The following is an 18,280-nucleotide window of genomic DNA, read 5'->3' on the forward strand; positions in this document are numbered from 1 at the left end:
CCACCACCAGCCGCAGGGGGGTCCCCGTTGTTGGGTGACGTCCCCGGGGTGGGACACGGCCCGGCGGTGCGACGCGGTTGTGACCGTGCGCGCGTGGTGTCACGCGGCATCGCACGCACGCGGTCACACGCGTGCGCACCCGCGCGGACAGGCGTGGTGCGGCACGGCGCGACGCGTGCTGTCACACACGGTCGCAGCCGGTGTATTACGCGTGCAGCGTGAGGTGGGGAGTGCCACGCGCGGCGTCACGCGCCCACACGGTGTCACGCCCACACGGTGTCATACACGGTGTCACACGTGGCGTCACTCACACGGTGTCGCGCCCACATGGTGTCAAACACCCACGGTGTCACACAGCGTCACACCGTGGTTTCACACGCACGCAGTGTCAGACACACACATGATGTCACACACACACACACAGAGGGTCACACACACGGTGACACGCACACAGTGTTAGACACGCACATGATGTCACACACACGGTGTCACACAGACACGGTGTCACACATGGTGTCACATGCAGTGTCACAAACACACAATGTCACACACGGCGTCACACACAGTGTTGCACACACACGATGTCACACACACACACGATGTCACACACAGTGTCACACACACATGATGTCACACACACACGGCGTCACAGTGTTGCACACACACGATGTCACATGCACACACACGATGTCACACGGTGTCACACACACGGTGTCAGACACACATGATGTCACACACACAGCGTCACACACAGTGTCACACACACGGTGTCTCACACACACACAGTGTCACACAAACACACGATGTCACACACAGCGTCTCACACACACACGGTGTCACACACACATGGTGTCACACACACACACGGTGTCACACACACACAGACAGTGTCACACACACACAGACAGTGTCACACACACACAGTGTCACACACACACACACGGTGTCACACACACACGGTGTCACACACACACAAACAGACAGTGTCACACACACGGTGTCACACACACACACACAGTGTCACACACACACGGTGTCACACACACACACACGGTGTCACACACACACACACGGTGTCACACACACACGGTGTCACACACACACACACACACACGGTGTCACACACACACACACACGGTGTCACACACACACGGTGTCACACACACACAAACAGACAGTGTCACACACACGGTGTCACACACACACACACAGTGTCACACACACACGGTGTCACACACACACACGGTGTCACACACACACGGTGTCACACACCACACACACACGGTGTCACACACACACGGTGTCACACACACACAAACAAACAGTGTCACACACACGGTGTCACACACACACAGTGTCACACACACACGGTGTCACACACACACACACGGTGTCACACACACACGGTGTCACACACACACGCGCGCGCGCGCGCTCCCGCCGGCGCCAGGGCCACGCCCGGGTGGGCGGGGCGGCGGGAAGGGCGGTCCCCCGGGCCCCGCCCCCGCGCCAGGCCCCGCCCCCGTCCCCGCTCCGGCCCGGGGCGGCAGCGCCGCCTGTCGCACGGGCCACGCGCACGGGCCACGCGCTCCCCTCAGGCCGTCCCCGCCCGCCATGGCCCCCCGCCGCTGAGGTCGTCCCCGCCGCCGCCGCCCGGGCTTCCCCCGGGCCGGGTCCGCGTCCCGGAGCGGAGGGGGGGGGGGGGGGGGAGGTCCGCGTCCCGGTTCCGGTTCCGGTTCCGGGTCCCGGTTCCGGTTCCGGGTCCGTCCGGGTCCGGTCCGGCGGCGGTGGGCGGTGGGGCCGGCGGGGCCGGCGGCGCGGCGCAAGATGGCGGACCTGGAGGCGGTGCTGGCGGACGTGAGCTACCTGATGGCCATGGAGAAGAGCCGCGCCGCGCCCGCCGCCCGCGCCAGCAAGAGGATCCTCCTGCCCGAGCCCAGGTGAGGCCTCTCCGCCCGCAGGGCCGGCCGCAGCCCCCTACCCGCCCCCCCCCCGCTCCCTCTCCTCCTCCTCCTCCTCCTCCGGCGGCCCTGGCCCGGTTCCCCTTGTCCCGGCGCACCGCGGGCCTGGCCCCCGAGCCGGCTGCCCGCAGGCGGCCGGGCAGGGCCACGGCGGCCCCGGCCCCGCTGCACCGGGCACACACACACACAGCCCCCCCGCTCACCCTCCCGCCGGTACGGCACACACACACACACACACACACACACCCCGCCGACTCAGGCAGGCACGCTGGCGTGTGCACGAACATCCCCCGTGCACGAACATCCCCGGTGCACAACCGTCTCCCGTGCACGAGCACCTCCCGTGCACAAACATCCCCGGTGCACAACCGTCTCCCGTGCACGAGCACCTCCCGTGCACAAACATCCCCGGTGCACAACCGTCTCCCGTGCACGAGCACCTCCCGTGCACAAGCAAACACCTCCCGTGCACAAACATCCCCGGTGCACAACCGTCTCCCGTGCACGAGCACCTCCCGTGCACAAGCAAACACCTCCCGTGCACAAACATCCCCGGCGCACGCCCCTGCGCGCCTGTGTACACAGGCACCCAGCCTGCACGCACCTGCCTGGGCGTGCACACGCATCCTGCCCGGCACACGCACGGACGCGGACGGATGCTCTTCCCGACACACGGTCCGTGCGTGCCCCCTGCGTACACCCACACGCCGTCCTGGCACGCACCGCTCCGGCCAGGCGCACCCACGTCTGCGCCCGTGCCCTCCTGCAGCCATGCACTTGTGTGTGTACACACGTGCAGAGTGCTGCAAGGGGGGGGGGGGGGGGGCTGCGTGCGCACACCTGTGTCCTTGCACATGCACGCACAGTGTACATCGGCACACGCGGGATCTCTGCCCGCCCTGTGTATACGCACACGCACGCAGAGTTGTGGTGCTCCCAGCTGCGCACGCCGCCCCCCGCGCCTGTGTCGCTTTCGTGCACGCAGCCCCCTCCTGCCCACGCAACCCGCTTCACAACTTCCCTTTGCACACCCAGCCTGCGCCAGCCCCGCGCACATGCCGCCGCCGCCGGACCCACGCAGCGCGGCGCAGCTAACGCGGCACAACACGCCGAAACACGGTGCGGGCGGTGGACGGCACAGCGCACGGGCACCCTGCGCGGCAGCCTGACGCGACACCCGCAGCGCAGCCCGGCGCACACCACCTGGGCGCTCCCGGTACACGCGCAGCTCTGCACGTGTGGGCGCACGCTGCCCCGCTCTTCCCCAGGGAGCAGGGGGGGACACAGGCGTGTGGCCCTGGTCCCAGCCCCCAATGCCAGACCCCTCTGCCTTCCTGCGCCTTCGCTGCCAGGCACCAGGGAGGCTTTTTTGGGGTACTTGCCTCCCCAATCTCCTTTGGACCCCGGCACGTGGGGCACACTGTGCCTGACCCTTACTGGGGCCCAGCAACGTGTCACGCTTGGGGGCGGGTGACACACAAGATGGGCGGACGTGTGTGCCAGCGGGGCTTGAGGTGGCATGGGGACACAGGAGGAGCAGGAGAGAAGGGGTCTGGTGGGTACAGGGCAGGCATGGGGGGCAGGGGGGTGTCAGGAGCAGAGGGCTGCCAGGGGGCACGAGGCAGGCTTGGCGCTGAGCCCCTCCGCTGTCTCCCCAGCATCCGCAGCGTCATGCAGAAGTACCTGGAGGACCGGGGAGAGGTGACGTTCGACAAGATCTTCACGCAGAAGATCGGTGAGCCGGGGACACGGGTGCCGTGGGGACCACGGGGGGCACAGGGGAGGGCACGTGGATGAGCGCCAACAAACACGGGGACGCTCGTTGTGCGCCTGGGCAAGCGCGGGTGGGCAGGGGGGCCAGACTGGTGGCAGCTGTGACAGTGGTAGTGGCTGTGGCCATTCCCCTTTGCCCCTGGCATGGCCTGGGGGAAGCGAGGGGGTTGCGGGTCCAGGCTTGGGCCAAGGTGCCTGGGGACTGCGTGACACAACCCCCTGCCGCCACGTCCCCCACCCCACATCCCCCGCCCCGTCACTTCCCCCAGCGCGGCGCTAACCGTCCGGGGCAGGAAGCGCCTCTCACTTCCTCCTGCTGGCTCTGGCGGTTTCCGGGCACGTCCGCCCCACGGCAGCCTGCTCCGCGGTGCCCGCCTGTGCCCCTGCCCCGTTGCTCCCCAATTGCACCAACCTCCTCGCTACCCCACTGCACCCCTGCCCCATAGTGCCCTATAGCACCGCACTGCTCCTCCCCGTGCCAGCCGGTGTCCTTGCCTCGCTGCCAAACCCTGGCCGGTCCCCAGCTTGGCACTTCCCCTTCCCCGAGCCTGGCATGGGGGTGGCTGGGGGGACAGACAGGCCCACGGGACATCCCTGTGCCCCTTGGCCTGGGCTGTGGGGCACACACTCCCGCTCCGAGGCAGGCACCTCTCACGCCGTGGCTCTGTCCCTGGCAGGGTACCTGCTCTTCCGGGACTTCGCCTTTAACCAGGCAGAGGAGGCCAAACCCCTGATGGAGTTTTATGAGGAGGTGAGATGGGGGGACCCATCTGGACGGACCCCCATGTTCATGAGGAGGGTTGGGGGCAGGATTTGGTACCTAAAGGGCCCACAGACACGGTACCAAGAGCATGCGGAGTACCCAAGGGAGACAGTGCCCAGGGGGCCGGGAGGTGATGCCCTGGGTACCCAGGGGACGTGATAACCATCGGGTGCCCGTGGGAGGCGGTACCCAGAGGGGCTGGGGCCATGGTTCCCAGCGTACCCGGTCCCGGTGTTGGGTGAGGGCTGTTCCCCATGGTAGCGCAGGCCTGGGGGCGGTGTGCCCCTGTGCCACGGGAGCTGTGCCTTTGCTAGATCAAGAAGTATGAGAAGCTGGACTCGGAGGAGGAGCGAGCCGCCCGGAGCCGCCACATCTTTGACCATTACATCATGAAGGAGCTGCTGGCCTGCTCCCACGTGAGTGCCATGCTGTGCAGGCGCTGCACCAGCACTACAGTGGGGTGAGGTACCGGGGTGGGGTCCCCAGAGCGGGTGAGAGGGATGTACCCAGTGTGCCCAGGAGGCCTGGTACCCAGTGTCTTCAGAGGGAGCTCCAAAAGCACCATTGACTGTTCTGGGAGCCACAGACCCAGCCCTATGGATGGGGGGTCCTCCCTGAGTTCCCCCACTTGTGCAGACCTGCCTGCCCCCTGTGGGACTGCCTTGCCCCTGTGCCCCCATCCCTTCTGCCCAGGGTGACACGGTCCCGTCTTGCCTCGCAGCCCTTCTCCAAGAGTGCCACGGAGCATGTCCAGAGCCGCCTGAGCAAGAAGCAGGTGCCCCCAGACCTCTTCCAGGTGGGCATCACCCGGGACAGAGAGGGGGTCCCTGCCACCTCTGGTACTCGGAGGGTTAATCCTTACGGGGGGCTGGTGAGAGGGTGCTGGGGGCTGGTGGTGACAGGGGCCCCTAAAGGTGGTGGTGGGTCCCAGAAGGTATGGGGACCCCAAGGGATGGTGCAGGGGTCCCCAGCAGGTTGGGAGTGAGGACGATTGCTGGTGGTCCCCATGGGGTGGTAGTCAGGAGACTGGGGGCTCCTCAGAGGGTGGTGACTGGCAGTGTGGAGGTAGAGGTGACCTGGGGTGACAGCGGGGTCCCCAGGGGTTGGTGACATTAGGGTCCCCAGAGACTCAGGTGACCCTGGGTGGCGGAAGCATCCCCAAGGGCCTGGCAGTGGCAGGGTGGCAGTGGGGATATGTGAAATCCCAGGGGTGGAGGAGACCACACGTAATGATGGGACCTGAGGGCTTCGGGTGACCTGGGTGGCACTGGGGACCCAGCGCTGAGCCTTGTGTTCCCCCAGCCCTACATTGAGGAGATCTGCCAGAACCTGCGTGGGGGCATCTTCCAGAAATTCATTGAGAGGTGAGATGGGGGAAAGTCCCACGCGGATCAGGGTGTCCCATCCCACTGGGGACCAGAGTCTCCCGGCCCAGAGAGGGGCCAGGGGTCCCTTCTTAGGTAGGAGCTCCAGGGGTGTCTGTCCCCAGACCAGGGACTCAGGGGACTCTTCTCATCCCCAGGTCTGGCCCGGGGTCTCTCTGTTCCCAGACAGGGGTCGTGGGGGGTGCTGCCTCTCTCCAGACAAGTCCAAGGGGTCCTTCTGCCCCGAGATGGGTCTTGCGGGGGTTTCTCCAGGGGCTCCACTCTTACCCTCTCTGTGCTTCATTGCAGCGACAAGTTCACGCGGTTCTGCCAGTGGAAGAACGTGGAGCTGAACATCCATGTGAGCAGGGACCCCTGCGCCTCGGGGCAACCCGGGCACCTCTGGGCACTTCCAGGGAGGGGGACGTGGGCACGGTGACAAGGCCGCTGCCCGGGGGCTCACTAGGGCCGGCACGGGTACCCTCGGACGAGCACCGCACAGAGGCACCCTCGCACACCCCCCAGGCTTTCACTCGCTCACAGGTGGCTCTCCCACACCTGCCCACACTCAGAGGGACACGTGGAGCAGCCTCTGTGTTCCTCAGCCAGGGAAACCGAGGCAGGGTGTGGGACCCCCTACCATCACGGACACGCGTAGCTCTTGGTGCAGGGCAGATGCTGCAGGACCCAGGTGTCGTCTAGGCTCACCCCCACCTTGTTCTCGCCCCCTCCAGCTCACCATGAACGACTTCAGCGTTCACCGAATCATCGGCCGCGGCGGTTTCGGAGAGGTCTACGGCTGCCGGAAAGCAGATACGGGCAAAATGTAATAGGGGATGCTCCATCGCGGGGGGGGGGCCAGAGGGATCTGCCTGCAATGGGGGGGGCACTGGGGCTGTGGTGGTGGTCCCAAGGGCATCTGCAGCGGTGTTGCCGTGACGACAGATGTTAGGGGGTTGCGGAAGTATTGCCATGGCTACGGGTCTCGGGGGGGGGGGGGGGGATACAAGGACGTCATGGCCGTGGGTGGTAGCTGGATGCGGTGATGTGGCCGTAGGTGCTAGCGGCGGAGGGACGCGATGGCGTGGCTGCAGTTGCCGGGGCCGTGGGCAGGGCAGGGCCGTGGTGATTGTGGCGGTAGCACTGGAGGGACGTGGCACTGTGGCCATGGGCGGTGGCGGGCTGCGGCACCGAGGCCACGAGCAGCAGCAGGACCCTTCAGGGACTCTTTGCCCCCAGGTACGCCATGAAGTGTTTGGACAAGAAACGCATCAAGATGAAGCAGGGCGAGACCCTGGCCCTCAACGAGCGCATCATGCTGTCCCTCGTCAGCACCGGGGTGAGGGGACGCAGGCACCGGGCAGGGCTGGCACCCTGGTTACAGGCTGCGGCACGGGCGAGGGGAGAGGGACAGTGAAGGAGGGTGTCCACGGGGCACCGCTGGCACTGTGTGACCCCGTCTCTCCTGCTAGGACTGCCCGTTCATCGTGTGCATGTCATACGCCTTCCACACGCCCGACAAGCTCAGCTTCATCCTCGACCTCATGAACGGTGAGAGGCCCCGGTCCCGAGGGACCCTGCGGCTAATCCCCGGCCCCCCAGGGCTGCAGCTGGCCTGAGCCACTGACTCGAAGCCCCCTGCCCGCACCATCCCTGAGGCACAGAGGGCAGTGCCAGGGTGACAACTGGTCCCCGTTGTCACAGGGGGAGACCTGCATTATCACCTGTCCCAGCACGGCGTCTTCTCGGAGGCAGAGATGAGGTTCTACGCGGCCGAGATCATCCTGGGCCTGGAGCACATGCACAGCCGCTTCGTGGTGTACCGCGACCTCAAGGTGACTGACTCCACAGGCAGCCCGCAGACATCTCGGGCACTCTCGAACCCTGCAGGTGTCTAGAAGCCCCACTGGCATCCCCAGGCCCTGTAGAACCCCCCCGCCAGGACCCTGTGGGTACCCACAGATGTCACAAGCACCCACAGACCCTGCAGGAGCCCTCAGACCCTGTGGGCACTCCCTGAACTCAGAGGGCACTCCTACCCCGTGGAAACCCCCCCAAACTCCATGGACACCCCTGGGACCTCACGGGCATCCTGAGACCTCGGGGAGGCACTTGGAGACTCCCCCGGTGCTTCCCAGTCCCACGGGCACCTCAGTCCTGTGGACCCCCCCAAATCCCACCGAGCACCCCAGCCTGACCCATGTGGGCACCCCCAGCCTCACTGCCCCCTCCCAGTGCCCACGGGCAGCGCTTGGGCTCAGGGGTGACACGATGTCTCGGCAGCCGGCAAACATCCTCCTGGATGAGTTTGGGCACGTCCGCATCTCAGACCTGGGCCTGGCCTGCGACTTCTCCAAAAAGAAGCCCCATGCCAGTGTGTGAGTGTGCCCGCGCCCCTGCCTGCCCTGCCCGCCTGCCTGGCACGCTCTCTGACCCTGCTCTGTGCCCCCGCAGGGGCACCCATGGCTACATGGCTCCGGAGGTGCTGCAGAAAGGAGTGGCGTACGACAGCAGCGCCGACTGGTTCTCGCTGGGCTGCATGCTCTTCAAGCTGCTCCGGGGGTGAGTGTGCGGGCACGGGTGGGCTCGAGGCGGGCACGGGTGGGCACCGCTGAGTTCCCCTCTCCCCTCGTGGCCGCAGGCACAGCCCCTTTCGGCAGCACAAGACCAAAGACAAGCATGAGATCGACCGTATGACCCTCACTATGGTGAGTTGGGGCAGCCCGGCTTTTGCTCCGTGTGCCAGGGAGGGCTGAGGCAGGCATGGACAGGTCCTGGGGGGGGCACATGGGGTGTGTGTGTGGGGTCAGGGACAACCGGTCCCTGCAGGTGAGCACCGCCTGGAGCGTGTGTTCATGCCCATCTCTACATGCGTGTGCATATGTGTGTGCAGAATGACGTGTGCGTGTGTGCAAGTGGGTGTCTGCATGTGGGCATGTTTGTGTTCACACACACGTGTCGGGGGGGGGGTGTTTGCAGTGTCCGCGTGCTGTCCATGCACACATCTGTGTGGTGTTCACACGTGTGAGCCGCTGTGCACTTGTGTGCGCACACATATCCGTGTGTATGTGCTTGCACGGGACTGGGTGTGCACACGCACGTTGCACGTGTGCGCAGGCATTGGTGTGTGCGCTCTGGTGCACGTGTAGGTGTGTGTACACCTCCCCGCCTGTATCCTGTACACATGTGGGTCTGTGTGTGTCTGTGCACACGTGTGCATATCTGTGCGCATCCCTGTCCGCATGCACACGTGTGCCTTGGTGCTCGTGTGCTCACGATGTGAGTGACCGTGCCCTCTCCCGCAGGCCGTCGAGCTGCCGGACTCCTTCTCCCCCGAGCTGCGCTCCCTGCTCGAGGGGCTGCTGCAGCGAGATGTCAACCGGCGGCTGGGCTGCATGGGGCGCGGGTGAGTCCCGGTGGGCGCCGGGACGGTGCCCGGGGCTGGGGCAGAAAGCAGGCAGGGAAGGAGGTTGTGCTGGCGCAGCACCCCGGCCCCGGGGCTGCAGCCGGGAGCCTGCAGCGCTCACCCCACCTCGCTCCCCAGGGCTCAGGAGGTGAAGGAGGAGCCCTTCTTCAAGGGCCTGGACTGGCAGATGGTTTTCCTGCAGAAGGTGAGGGGCACGACACCCGGGCACGGGAAGGGGTACGGGGGCACGGGCAGCCACCCCTCTAAAACCCCTTTCCTGCCTGCAGTACCCGCCGCCCCTGATCCCACCCCGCGGCGAGGTGAATGCGGCTGACGCCTTCGACATCGGCTCCTTCGATGAGGAGGACACGAAGGGCATCAAGGTACCGGGGCGGAGGGGCCGAGCGGTGGGAGGGCAGGGGTGGCAGGCAGCCCCTGACCCTGCGATTCCTGCCTGCTTCCCTGCCCGCCAGCTGCTGGAGAGCGACCAGGAGCTGTACCGCAACTTCCCGCTCACCATCTCCGAGCGGTGGCAGCAGGAGGTGACGGAGACGGTCTTCGAAGCCGTCAACGCCGACACCGACAAGCTGGAGGCTCGCAAGAAGGCCAAGAACAAGCAGCTGGGTCACGAGGAGGGTGAGTGGGGCCGGGTGTCCCCCAGGTCCCCCCCCCCGACAGCCCCCCAGCTCTGCCCGGCCCCCTGGCCGTGCCCTGGGCTGACCTTGCCTCTCCCCGGCGCGGCGGGCACAGAGTACGCCATGGGCAAGGACTGCATCATGCACGGGTACATGGCCAAGCTGGGCAACCCCTTCCTGACGCAGTGGCAGCGCCGCTACTTCTACCTCTTCCCCAACCGCCTCGAGTGGCGCGGGGAGGGCGAGTCGCCGGTAAGGCAGGCACGGGGAGAGGTTGGGGGGGGGGGCAAAAGGCAGTGCGGGGTGAGCACGGTGCTCAGCAGGCGCACCTCGGCGCTGGCGGACGTCAGGGTGTGCCGGGCACAGCGGGCACGTGGGGTGAGGGATGCGCACAAGCAGGCATGGCACTGCGAGGGGTATGGGGGCACGGCGTGGGGGCTCGGGGGGACTTTGGTGAGGACACGGAGGTCTGGGGGTGGGGGCCGGGCTGAGCCTGTCCCCCCAGCAGTCCCTGCTCACCATGGAGGAAATCGACTCGGTGGAGGAGACGCAGGTGAAGGAGCGCAAGTGCATCCTGCTCCGCATCCGCGGCGGCAAGCAGTTCGTGCTGCAGTGCGATGTGAGTGTGCCCCGGAACGCCCGCTGGGACTGGCCGCCTCGGCTGGGAGCTAGCCATCCCCTGGGGTCACCAGCCACCCCTGGCAGGTGCTAGCCACCTCCTGCTCGCTGGCCATCTTCCCTGGGTGCCAGTTGCTCCCGCTGGGCACTAACCAAACCTTGCCGGGCGCTCGCCACCTCCTGTTAGCTGCTAGCCATCCCCTCTGCTGGGTGCTAGCTGCCTCCAGGCCATCACTAGCCATCCCCTGCTGGGCACTAACCGCCTCCTCCTGCCAGCTGCTGGCCACTAGCCCTGCACGTTTAGCCCTCCAAGCCATCACGGGGCGCAAATACAGAAAGCGTGGGGCAACCCCAGACCCCTGGCACCCCGGGGAGCCCCCGACCACCCTGTACCCTGCCCTGGCACCCCGGGGGACCCCCGGCCTGACCCGTGCCCTGCCCTGCACAGAGTGACCCCGAGCTGGTGCAGTGGCGGAAGGAGCTGCGGGACGCCCAGCGCCAGGCCCAGCAGCTGCTGCAGCGGGTGCCGCGCATGCAGAACAAGCCCCGCTCGCCCGTGGTGGAGCTCAGCAAAGTGCCGTTCATCCAGCGCTCCGCCAACGGGCTCTGACCCCGTGCCGACGCGCCCGCGTGCCCTCTTCCCCCCTTCCCACCCCGCCTCTAATTTATTGGGTTGGGTTCCCGCGTGCCCCCGCTCCTTTTCGTCGTCCCCGGGCCGGGCGTTGGAGGACGCCCGGTGCCGGTCTCACCCGCCGGGTGCGGAGCGGGGCACGGCTGCGGCGTCGACCGTCCAGCCCAGCCTCCGGCGCGGAGCTGGCGCTGGGCGTGTGGCGCAGCTCGGCACCTCTCCCCGGCGTCCCCCCAAATCCTCTACGAACTCTCCGGCTAAGATGAAGGCAGCCCCCGCGCCCCCTCTCCGTGCCCGCCCGCTTCGCCACCGCTGTGTGTGCCAAATTGGGGCAGGTGGGTGCCCAGCTCCGGCCGGGCAGGGAACCGGCCAGCTCCTCTCACCCGTAGCCTTTGCCCACCTCCCTACGAGCCGGCGTGCCCCGGTGCCCGTCGTTGTGTGGGTGCCAAGTCCTTGGTGTGTGTGCGAGTGTGTGTGAGTGTGCGTGCCCAGGGGCATCCCCTGTAAATACTGTGCCATGGGTCCCCTGTGCCCCCACCCCCTGGCTGTGCCCCTACCCCTCCTGCCACCCACCCTGGGCAAGGGGGGGACCCCCAGCCCCCTGCCTCCGTGCCCCACAAGCTGTGGGGTGGCAGTGCCCAGCTGGGGGGCACAGGGGGGCTGACCAGGTGGGACCCCCCCCCCTCAAATCAGCCTCATGTGATGCTGGCCCCAGTCCCTGGCCGGTGGGCGTAGGGGCAGGGTGTCCCCCTGAGCCCCCCACCCTCTGCCCACCCCAGTCCCTGGCAGCATCTGTAAATATTGGTCTCCGGTGGGTCTGCTGCAGGGGCTGGGGTGGGCAGAGGGTGGCACCGGGCAGGGCCGGGGCCGTTGGTGAATGAGATTTTAATGAGCAGAGATGTGAGAATGAAAAAAAAAAAAAAAAAAAAAAAAACACCAAAAAAAAAAAAGTTTTTATAATAAAAATCTGGAAAAACACCATCCGGCTCTTCCTCATTGTGGGGGTGGCAGAGATGTCCCCGTACCCGCTTAGAGGCACCGTCCCCCTGTCACCTCTGCTGTTGTGGGTATGGGGGCTGCCTGCGTGTGTCCCCCCCCCCCCCCCGAGTACGCTGGCACTTCGGGGACATACAGGGGGGGTTGTCCCCGTGCCCTGCAGGGTGGGGGTCCCGGGGCAGCGGTGGATGCTGGGGGTCGGGTCCCCCCCCCCCCCCCCACCCCGTTGCTGCGCTCTCCCCGCGGGTGACCTTGGCCGTCCCCTTGCCGCAGGGTTGTGCAGGCAGCACCCCTCCTGCCCGCACCCTGCCTGCAGGCAGCACCCCTCCTGCCCGCACCCTGCGCGGCCGGCACGTCCGGGGGTGAGGCGCACCGGGCCGGCGTTTCGGCATTCCTGCGGTCCGGCGGGGCCCCCGGGGGAATCTCCGGTTCCGCCGCCGTGGGACGGAGCAAAACAACCGCCCCTGCCCAAGGCGGGTGGGGGGCAACCCCAGCGCGGGGGGCCGGGCTCCGCAGCCCTTCCCGGACCCCCCACACACACACACACCTCCCCGGGAGTGTCGGCACTGCATGGGGCTGGGGACGGAGAAGGGGAGGGGATGGGGTGGGATGGGATGGGATGGGGGCAACCCCGGGGCCCGGTGGTCCCGGATTCCCACTGCGGGGCTGAGGTTCCGGGCCGTGAAAAGGGAAGGCAGCCCCGGGGCCGCGGGGGTACCCAGGAGGAGATGCCGGGGAGGAGACAGCCCCCCGCTACCGGGGGCAGGTGCGGGGTATAACGGGTCCCCGGGGCTGGGGGTGGGCCAGACCCGGTGCCCGGCACTCCCTGCTCGGGGCCCGCTGGTACTTCTGGTCTCCGGTGCTCGGCGCGCCGTGGCCGGTGCCGGTAGCGGGGTCCTGTGTCCCCCCCCCCCCACCCCGTAGCCCGTGCCGGTGCCCCCGGCCGCCGTGCCCGGTGCCGGTAGCGGGGTCCTGCCCCCCACACACACACCCCCCGTAGCCGGTGCCGGGTGCCGGTGCCCCCGGCCGCCGTGCCCGGTGCCGGTAGCGGGGTCCTGCGTGTCCCCCCAGTAGCCGGTGCCCGTTCCGGGTGCCGGTAGCGGGGTCCTGCGTCCCCTCCCCATAGCCCCCCGTCCCCGGTGCCGGTAGCGGGGTCCTGCGTCCCCCCCGGCTCCGTAGCCGGTGCCGGTGCCGGGTGCCGGTGCCCCCGGCCGCCGTGCCCGGTGCCGGTAGCAGGGTCCTGCGTGTCCCCCCAGTAGCCGGTGCCGGTTCCGGGTGCCGGTAGCGGGGTCCTGCGTGCCCCCCCGTCCCCGTAGCCGGTGCCGGTGCCCCCGGCCGCCGTGCCCGGTGCCGGTAGCGGGGTCCTGCGTGCCCCCCCAGTAGCCGGTGCCGGTTCCGGGTGCCGGTAGCGGGGTCCTGCGTCCCCTCCACCCCGTAGCCGGTGCCGGTTCCGGGTGCCGGTGCCCCCGGCCGCCGTGCCCGGTGCCGGCCCCGCCCCGCGCCGCCGCGCTGCGCCGCCGCCGCCGCCGCTGCCGCCGCCGCCGCCGCCCCCCGCGCGCAGCCATTGCGGGCAGGCCCGGCGCTGCGGCCCGTCCGCCCGCCCGCCCGCCCGCTGCCCCGGCGCGGCCCCGGGGACATGGTGGCGGGATGGCCCGGCCCGCCGACACCTTCCCGCTGCACCGCCTCGTCTGGCACAACCGGCACCAGGCGCTGGACAGCGCCCTGCGCTCCGGCACGGTGGGCGCCGGCACCGGCGGCGGCGGGGGGGAACCGGCACCGAGGGCCCCCCCCCCCCCCCCCCCGGTCCCCAGCCCCGTACCCCGCCATCGCCGGGCGGCCGGTGTAGCGGAGGGGAGCGGGGAGCGGCGGGGACCCGCCGGCACCGGGAGCTGCGCGGGGAAATGGGGGGGCGGGGGGGGGGGGGGAGGTGGCGGGGGGGGGGTGGGCAGGGAGAGGGATGCGGGGGGGCAGTGGGAGCTGGGGAGGGGTGGGAGAATGGGGGAGCCGGGCTCGGGGGCTGGGGGGGCTGGGAGCGCTGGAGGGGCTGGGGGGACTGGGGGCAGTGGGGAGTGGGAGCGCTGGGAGGGACTGGGAGGACTGGGGGGACTGGAGGGGCTGGGGGGACTGGGGGCAGTGGGGAGTGGGAGCACTGGGAGCACTGGAGGAACGGGGGGGGACTGGGGGCACTGGGGGGACTGAGGCCAGTGGGGACTGGGAGCACTGCGAGCACTGGGAGGGACTGGGAGCACCGGAGGAACGGGGGGGACTGGAGGAACTGGGGGGACCGGGAGCACTGGAGGAACTCGGGGCCACTGGGGGCATTGGGAACTGAGAGCACTGGAGGGGCTAGGGGGACTGAGGCCAGTGGGGACTGGGGGCACTGCGAGCACTGGGAGGGACTGGGAACACTGGAGGAACGGGGAGGAGCACTGGGAGGACTTAGGGGGCTGGGGGCACTGAGAGGGACGGGGAGGACTGGAGAAACTGGGAGGACCTAGGGGACGGGGAGGACTGGGAGCACTAGGGGAGACTGGGGGCACAGGAGACTGGAGGACTGGGAGCACTGGAGGGACTGGGGGCACTGGGAGGACTGGGGACACTGGGATACTAGGGGACTGTAGCACCACAGGGCTGGAAGCAACTGGGATCGCTGGGACTGGGGTACGGCGGGCACTGGGACAGGAGCACCGGAGGTACAGGGAGACTGGGGGCTCTGAGGTAGAGGGGCACTGGGAAAAGAGAGGGCTGGGAAATTGAGGGCACTGGGAGCACTGAGGGGGCTGGTGGCACTGGGACAGGGGTACTGGGATCCTAGGGGACTGGGAGCACTGGAGATAGAGGGGAACTGGGAGTCTGAGGGCACTGGGCCTTGGGAACATGGGGGCACCCTGGGGGGCTGGTGAACCGGCGCAGGCGGATCAGGGACCGGAGCAGGACGAGGGGACAGGGGCCAGGGGATGGGGGGCCGGGGACCAGCGCTGGGGTGCCAGGACAGGGCCCGGGGCTGGGCCGGGATGGGGTGGGGGGGGGGCACTGGGAGGGTGTGGGGCTCCCGGGCCACCCCAGGCCGGCGGCGGTGACCCTGCCTGTCCACGCAGCACGACGTGGAGCTGACGGACCCCCGCGGCCGGACCCCGCTGGAGCTGGCCGTGTCCCTGGGCCACCTGGAGTCGGTGCGGGTGCTGCTGCGGCACAACGCCAACGTGGGCCGGGAGAACGCCAACGGCTGGACGGGTACGCGGGCACCGGGACCCTCCGCCGCCGGTGCCACCGGCGTGGGGGCACCGTCAGTGGGCGCGGGTGCTGGCGGCGCCCGGCTGAGGGTGCCCCGTTGCCCCAGTGCTGCAGGAGGCGGTGAGCACGGGGGACCCCGAGATGGTGCAACTGGTGCTCCAGTACCGCGACTACCAGCGGGCGACGCGGCGGCTCGCCGGCATCCCCGAGCTGCTCAGCAAACTGCGCCGGGGTACGGCACTGACCCAGGGTGGGCAGCGGGTGGGCATCTGCCCCCCAGGACTGGGGTGCCACCAGCCTGGGGGCTGGGGGGGGGGGGAGTGGGGAGCCCCTGGACCCCTCGGGTCTCCCCAGGACCTCCATCTTCTCCATGACCTCTTTTTCCTTGGGACCCCCTGCTCATCCTTCCCTACTGGGCCCCCACCTAAGACCCCGCTCTCCCAGGTCCCCCTGATCCCCACCCAGGACCCCAGTAGGGACCCCCATCCCTGCCCCCCAGACTCCCCATCTCCCCAGTGATCCCAGCAGAGATCCCCCACTCCTCCAGCCCCGCCGTATCCCCCCCCCCGCCGGACTGCTCCGTGACCCCCTCGTCTCTTCCAGGCATCCGACTTCTACGTGGAGATGAAGTGGGAGTTCACCAGCTGGGGTGAGCGGGGCTGGGTGAGGGGGCCACGGGGCCGGGGACCGGAGGGGTGCCCCCCCCCCCCCCCGGCCCCCCCCCCCCTTCCCCGCCGTGCCGCTGACGGGGCGCGCGTGCCCGCAGTGCCGCTGGTCTCCAAGGTGTGCCCCAGCGACGTGTACCGCGTCTGGAAGCGGGGCGAGAGCCTGCGGGTTGACACCACGCTGCTGGGCTTCGAGCACATGACGTGGCAGCGCGGCCGCCGCAGCTACATCTTCAAGGGGGAAGGTCAGCTCCAGCTCCCGCCGGACACCCTGGGACCCCAGATACCCTCAGGGACCCTCCAGTGACCCTGGGGATCCCCCCGGACCCCGTGCACTATCAGTACTCCCCTGTAAGGACCCCAATTCCCCTATAGGAACCCCCTGGGGACCCCAGTTCCCCCTTCCAGCAGTGCTGGGGACCACCTCACCCCCCCCCCACACACACGCCAGGGACCTCAGTCGCCTTCAGGGACCCCCGGTTCCCCACCGGGACCCCGCCAAGGCCCGAGATACCCCCGAGATGCCGTGACCCCCGGGCTCAGGGGTGTCGGGGTGCCACTGGGTGCCAGGCGCTGACCCAGCCCCGGGGCAGATGCGGGTGCCGGGGTGGCCGCGGCGGGCGCTGACCCGCGTCCCCGTTGCGCAGACGAAGGGGCGGTGGTGATGGAGGTGGACCACGACAAGCAGGTGGTCTACACGGAGACGCTGGCCCTGGCCTTGCACGAGCCCGACCTGCTGCTGGCGGCCATGCAGCCCTCGGAGGAACACGTGGCCGGGCGGCTGACGTCCCCCATCGTCTCCACGCACCTCGACACCAGGAACATCGCCTTCGAGCGGTGGGCTGACACCCCGGGAGGGTGCTGGGGGGGCAATGGTGGCGGGGGGGGTGGGGGGGCGTGCGGTGGACCGTGGCGTGGAGGGGGGGGGGTGGGCAGCACGTAGCGGGAAGGGGCCGTGCGAGGGCTCGCCCAGGGGAACCGTGTGCGAAGGGGAAGGAAACGCTTGTGCAAGAGGGCGTGCGGGGAGCTGACGCCTTTCCCCCTCCCCAGGAACAAGTCGGGGATCTGGGGCTGGCGCTCCGAGAAGATGGAGGTGGTCAGCGGCTACGAGGCCAAAGTAGGCACGGTGGGGCTGGGGGGGGGGACACTGGGGGGACCCTCCGGTGCCCGGCGGGGCTGATCCTGTCCCCCGGCAGGTGTACAGCGCCAGCAACGTGGAGCTGGTCACCAAGACGAGGACGGAGCACCTCTCGGACCAGGACAAGTCACGCAGCAAAGGTGACAGCCCCGTCGGCCAATCAGGGAGCCTGCCCACAGCAGGGACACGCCCCCCCTCCTGGTGCAAGGCCCGCCCCCTAGTGCAAGGCCCACCCCTTTCCTGGGTGGGACGTGTGTCAGGCGTCGGGTGCTGGGTGGGACAGCACGTGGGTTGTCACCCGTCAGGCGTGGGACACCGCGGGTGCGGGGTGTGACACGTCAGGAGTGGGACCCCGAGCGGGGTGGGACCCGTGACAGCCCGGGCAGACACGGGGGTGCCGTGCCCCCCCGCCCACGCCGCACCCCTGCATCTCCCCTCTCTCCTCGCCCAGGCTCCAAGACCCCCTTCCACTCCTTCCTGGGCATCGCGCAGCAGCACGGCACCCACAACGGGGTGAGTGGCCGGGGTGGGGGGCTTCCCCCCCCCCCGGGGGGGGGGGGTGGTGAGGGAGCCCGGGGACAGGGCTGAGCGGTGCCGGTGTCACCGCAGGCGCCCGTGCTGCAGGCTGCCAGCCCCACCAACCCCACCGCCATCACCCCCGAGGAATACTTCGACCCCCACTTCGACCTGGAGACCCGCAACATCGGGCGCCCCATCGAGATGTCCAGCAAGGTGCAGAGGTGAGGCCACCGCCCCGGGGTGACACGGTGCCAGGGACGTGGCACCGGCATGGCAAGGAACCAATGCAGGGCGATGACACGGCGCTGGGGTGGCAAGACTCCCGGGGCTGGTGACATGGTCCCCTGGGACGTGGCACTGGGTGTCAGGACCCACGGGGTGTCAATGGGGTCCCAGGGGACGTGGCACTGGGTGTCAGGACCCACGCGGGCGGTGACGGGGTCCCGGGGGACGTGGCACTGGCGGGGTTCCCGTGCCCACGCCGGTGCCCGGGCAGGTTCAAGGCGACGCTGTGGCTGTGCGAGCAGCACCCGCTGTCGCTGGCGGAGCAGGTGACGCCCATCATCGACCTCATGGCCAT

General features: G+C 68.8%; 2 protein-coding genes across 3 annotated transcripts in view; both read left to right on the forward strand.

Moving 5' to 3' along the window:
- Positions 1-1,732: 1,732 nt before the first annotated feature.
- On the forward strand, positions 1,733-11,421 carry GRK2 (G protein-coupled receptor kinase 2). 2 transcript variants are annotated; one of them, XM_030039373.2, is made up of 21 exons: positions 1,733-1,940; positions 3,620-3,696; positions 4,412-4,485; positions 4,812-4,913; positions 5,219-5,293; positions 5,800-5,861; positions 6,171-6,222; positions 6,596-6,687; positions 7,101-7,200; positions 7,334-7,412; positions 7,566-7,696; positions 8,145-8,239; positions 8,316-8,423; positions 8,503-8,569; positions 9,167-9,267; positions 9,406-9,472; positions 9,555-9,650; positions 9,741-9,903; positions 10,018-10,154; positions 10,408-10,521; positions 10,969-11,421. In XM_030039373.2, the coding sequence occupies exons 1-21, from the start codon at positions 1,828-1,830 to the stop codon at positions 11,128-11,130; spliced, it is 2,067 nt and encodes a 688-aa protein (XP_029895233.1). In that variant the 5' UTR covers positions 1,733-1,827; the 3' UTR covers positions 11,131-11,421. The 2 variants fall into 2 exon arrangements, with proteins under 2 accessions (XP_029895233.1, XP_029895234.1); XM_030039374.2 differs by having other exon boundaries at positions 10,411-10,521.
- A 2,270-nt stretch (positions 11,422-13,691) lies between these two features.
- Positions 13,692-18,280, forward strand: part of ANKRD13D (ankyrin repeat domain 13D) — a 5,163-nt gene continuing 574 nt past the window's right edge. Inside the window, exons 1-11 of the mRNA XM_030038535.2 lie at positions 13,692-13,881; positions 15,243-15,378; positions 15,485-15,610; positions 15,983-16,027; positions 16,145-16,288; positions 16,691-16,880; positions 17,094-17,160; positions 17,240-17,321; positions 17,633-17,694; positions 17,791-17,921; positions 18,197-18,275. Of these exons, the coding sequence (XP_029894395.1) occupies positions 13,792-13,881; positions 15,243-15,378; positions 15,485-15,610; positions 15,983-16,027; positions 16,145-16,288; positions 16,691-16,880; positions 17,094-17,160; positions 17,240-17,321; positions 17,633-17,694; positions 17,791-17,921; positions 18,197-18,275 (1,152 nt within the window). The 5' untranslated portion in view covers positions 13,692-13,791. The remainder of the gene's footprint in view (positions 13,882-15,242; positions 15,379-15,484; positions 15,611-15,982; positions 16,028-16,144; positions 16,289-16,690; positions 16,881-17,093; positions 17,161-17,239; positions 17,322-17,632; positions 17,695-17,790; positions 17,922-18,196; positions 18,276-18,280) is intronic.

Source organism: Aquila chrysaetos, chromosome 16 (genome assembly GCF_900496995.4).
Source record: "Aquila chrysaetos chrysaetos chromosome 16, bAquChr1.4, whole genome shotgun sequence".
Classification (NCBI taxonomy): Eukaryota; Metazoa; Chordata; class Aves; order Accipitriformes; family Accipitridae; genus Aquila; species Aquila chrysaetos.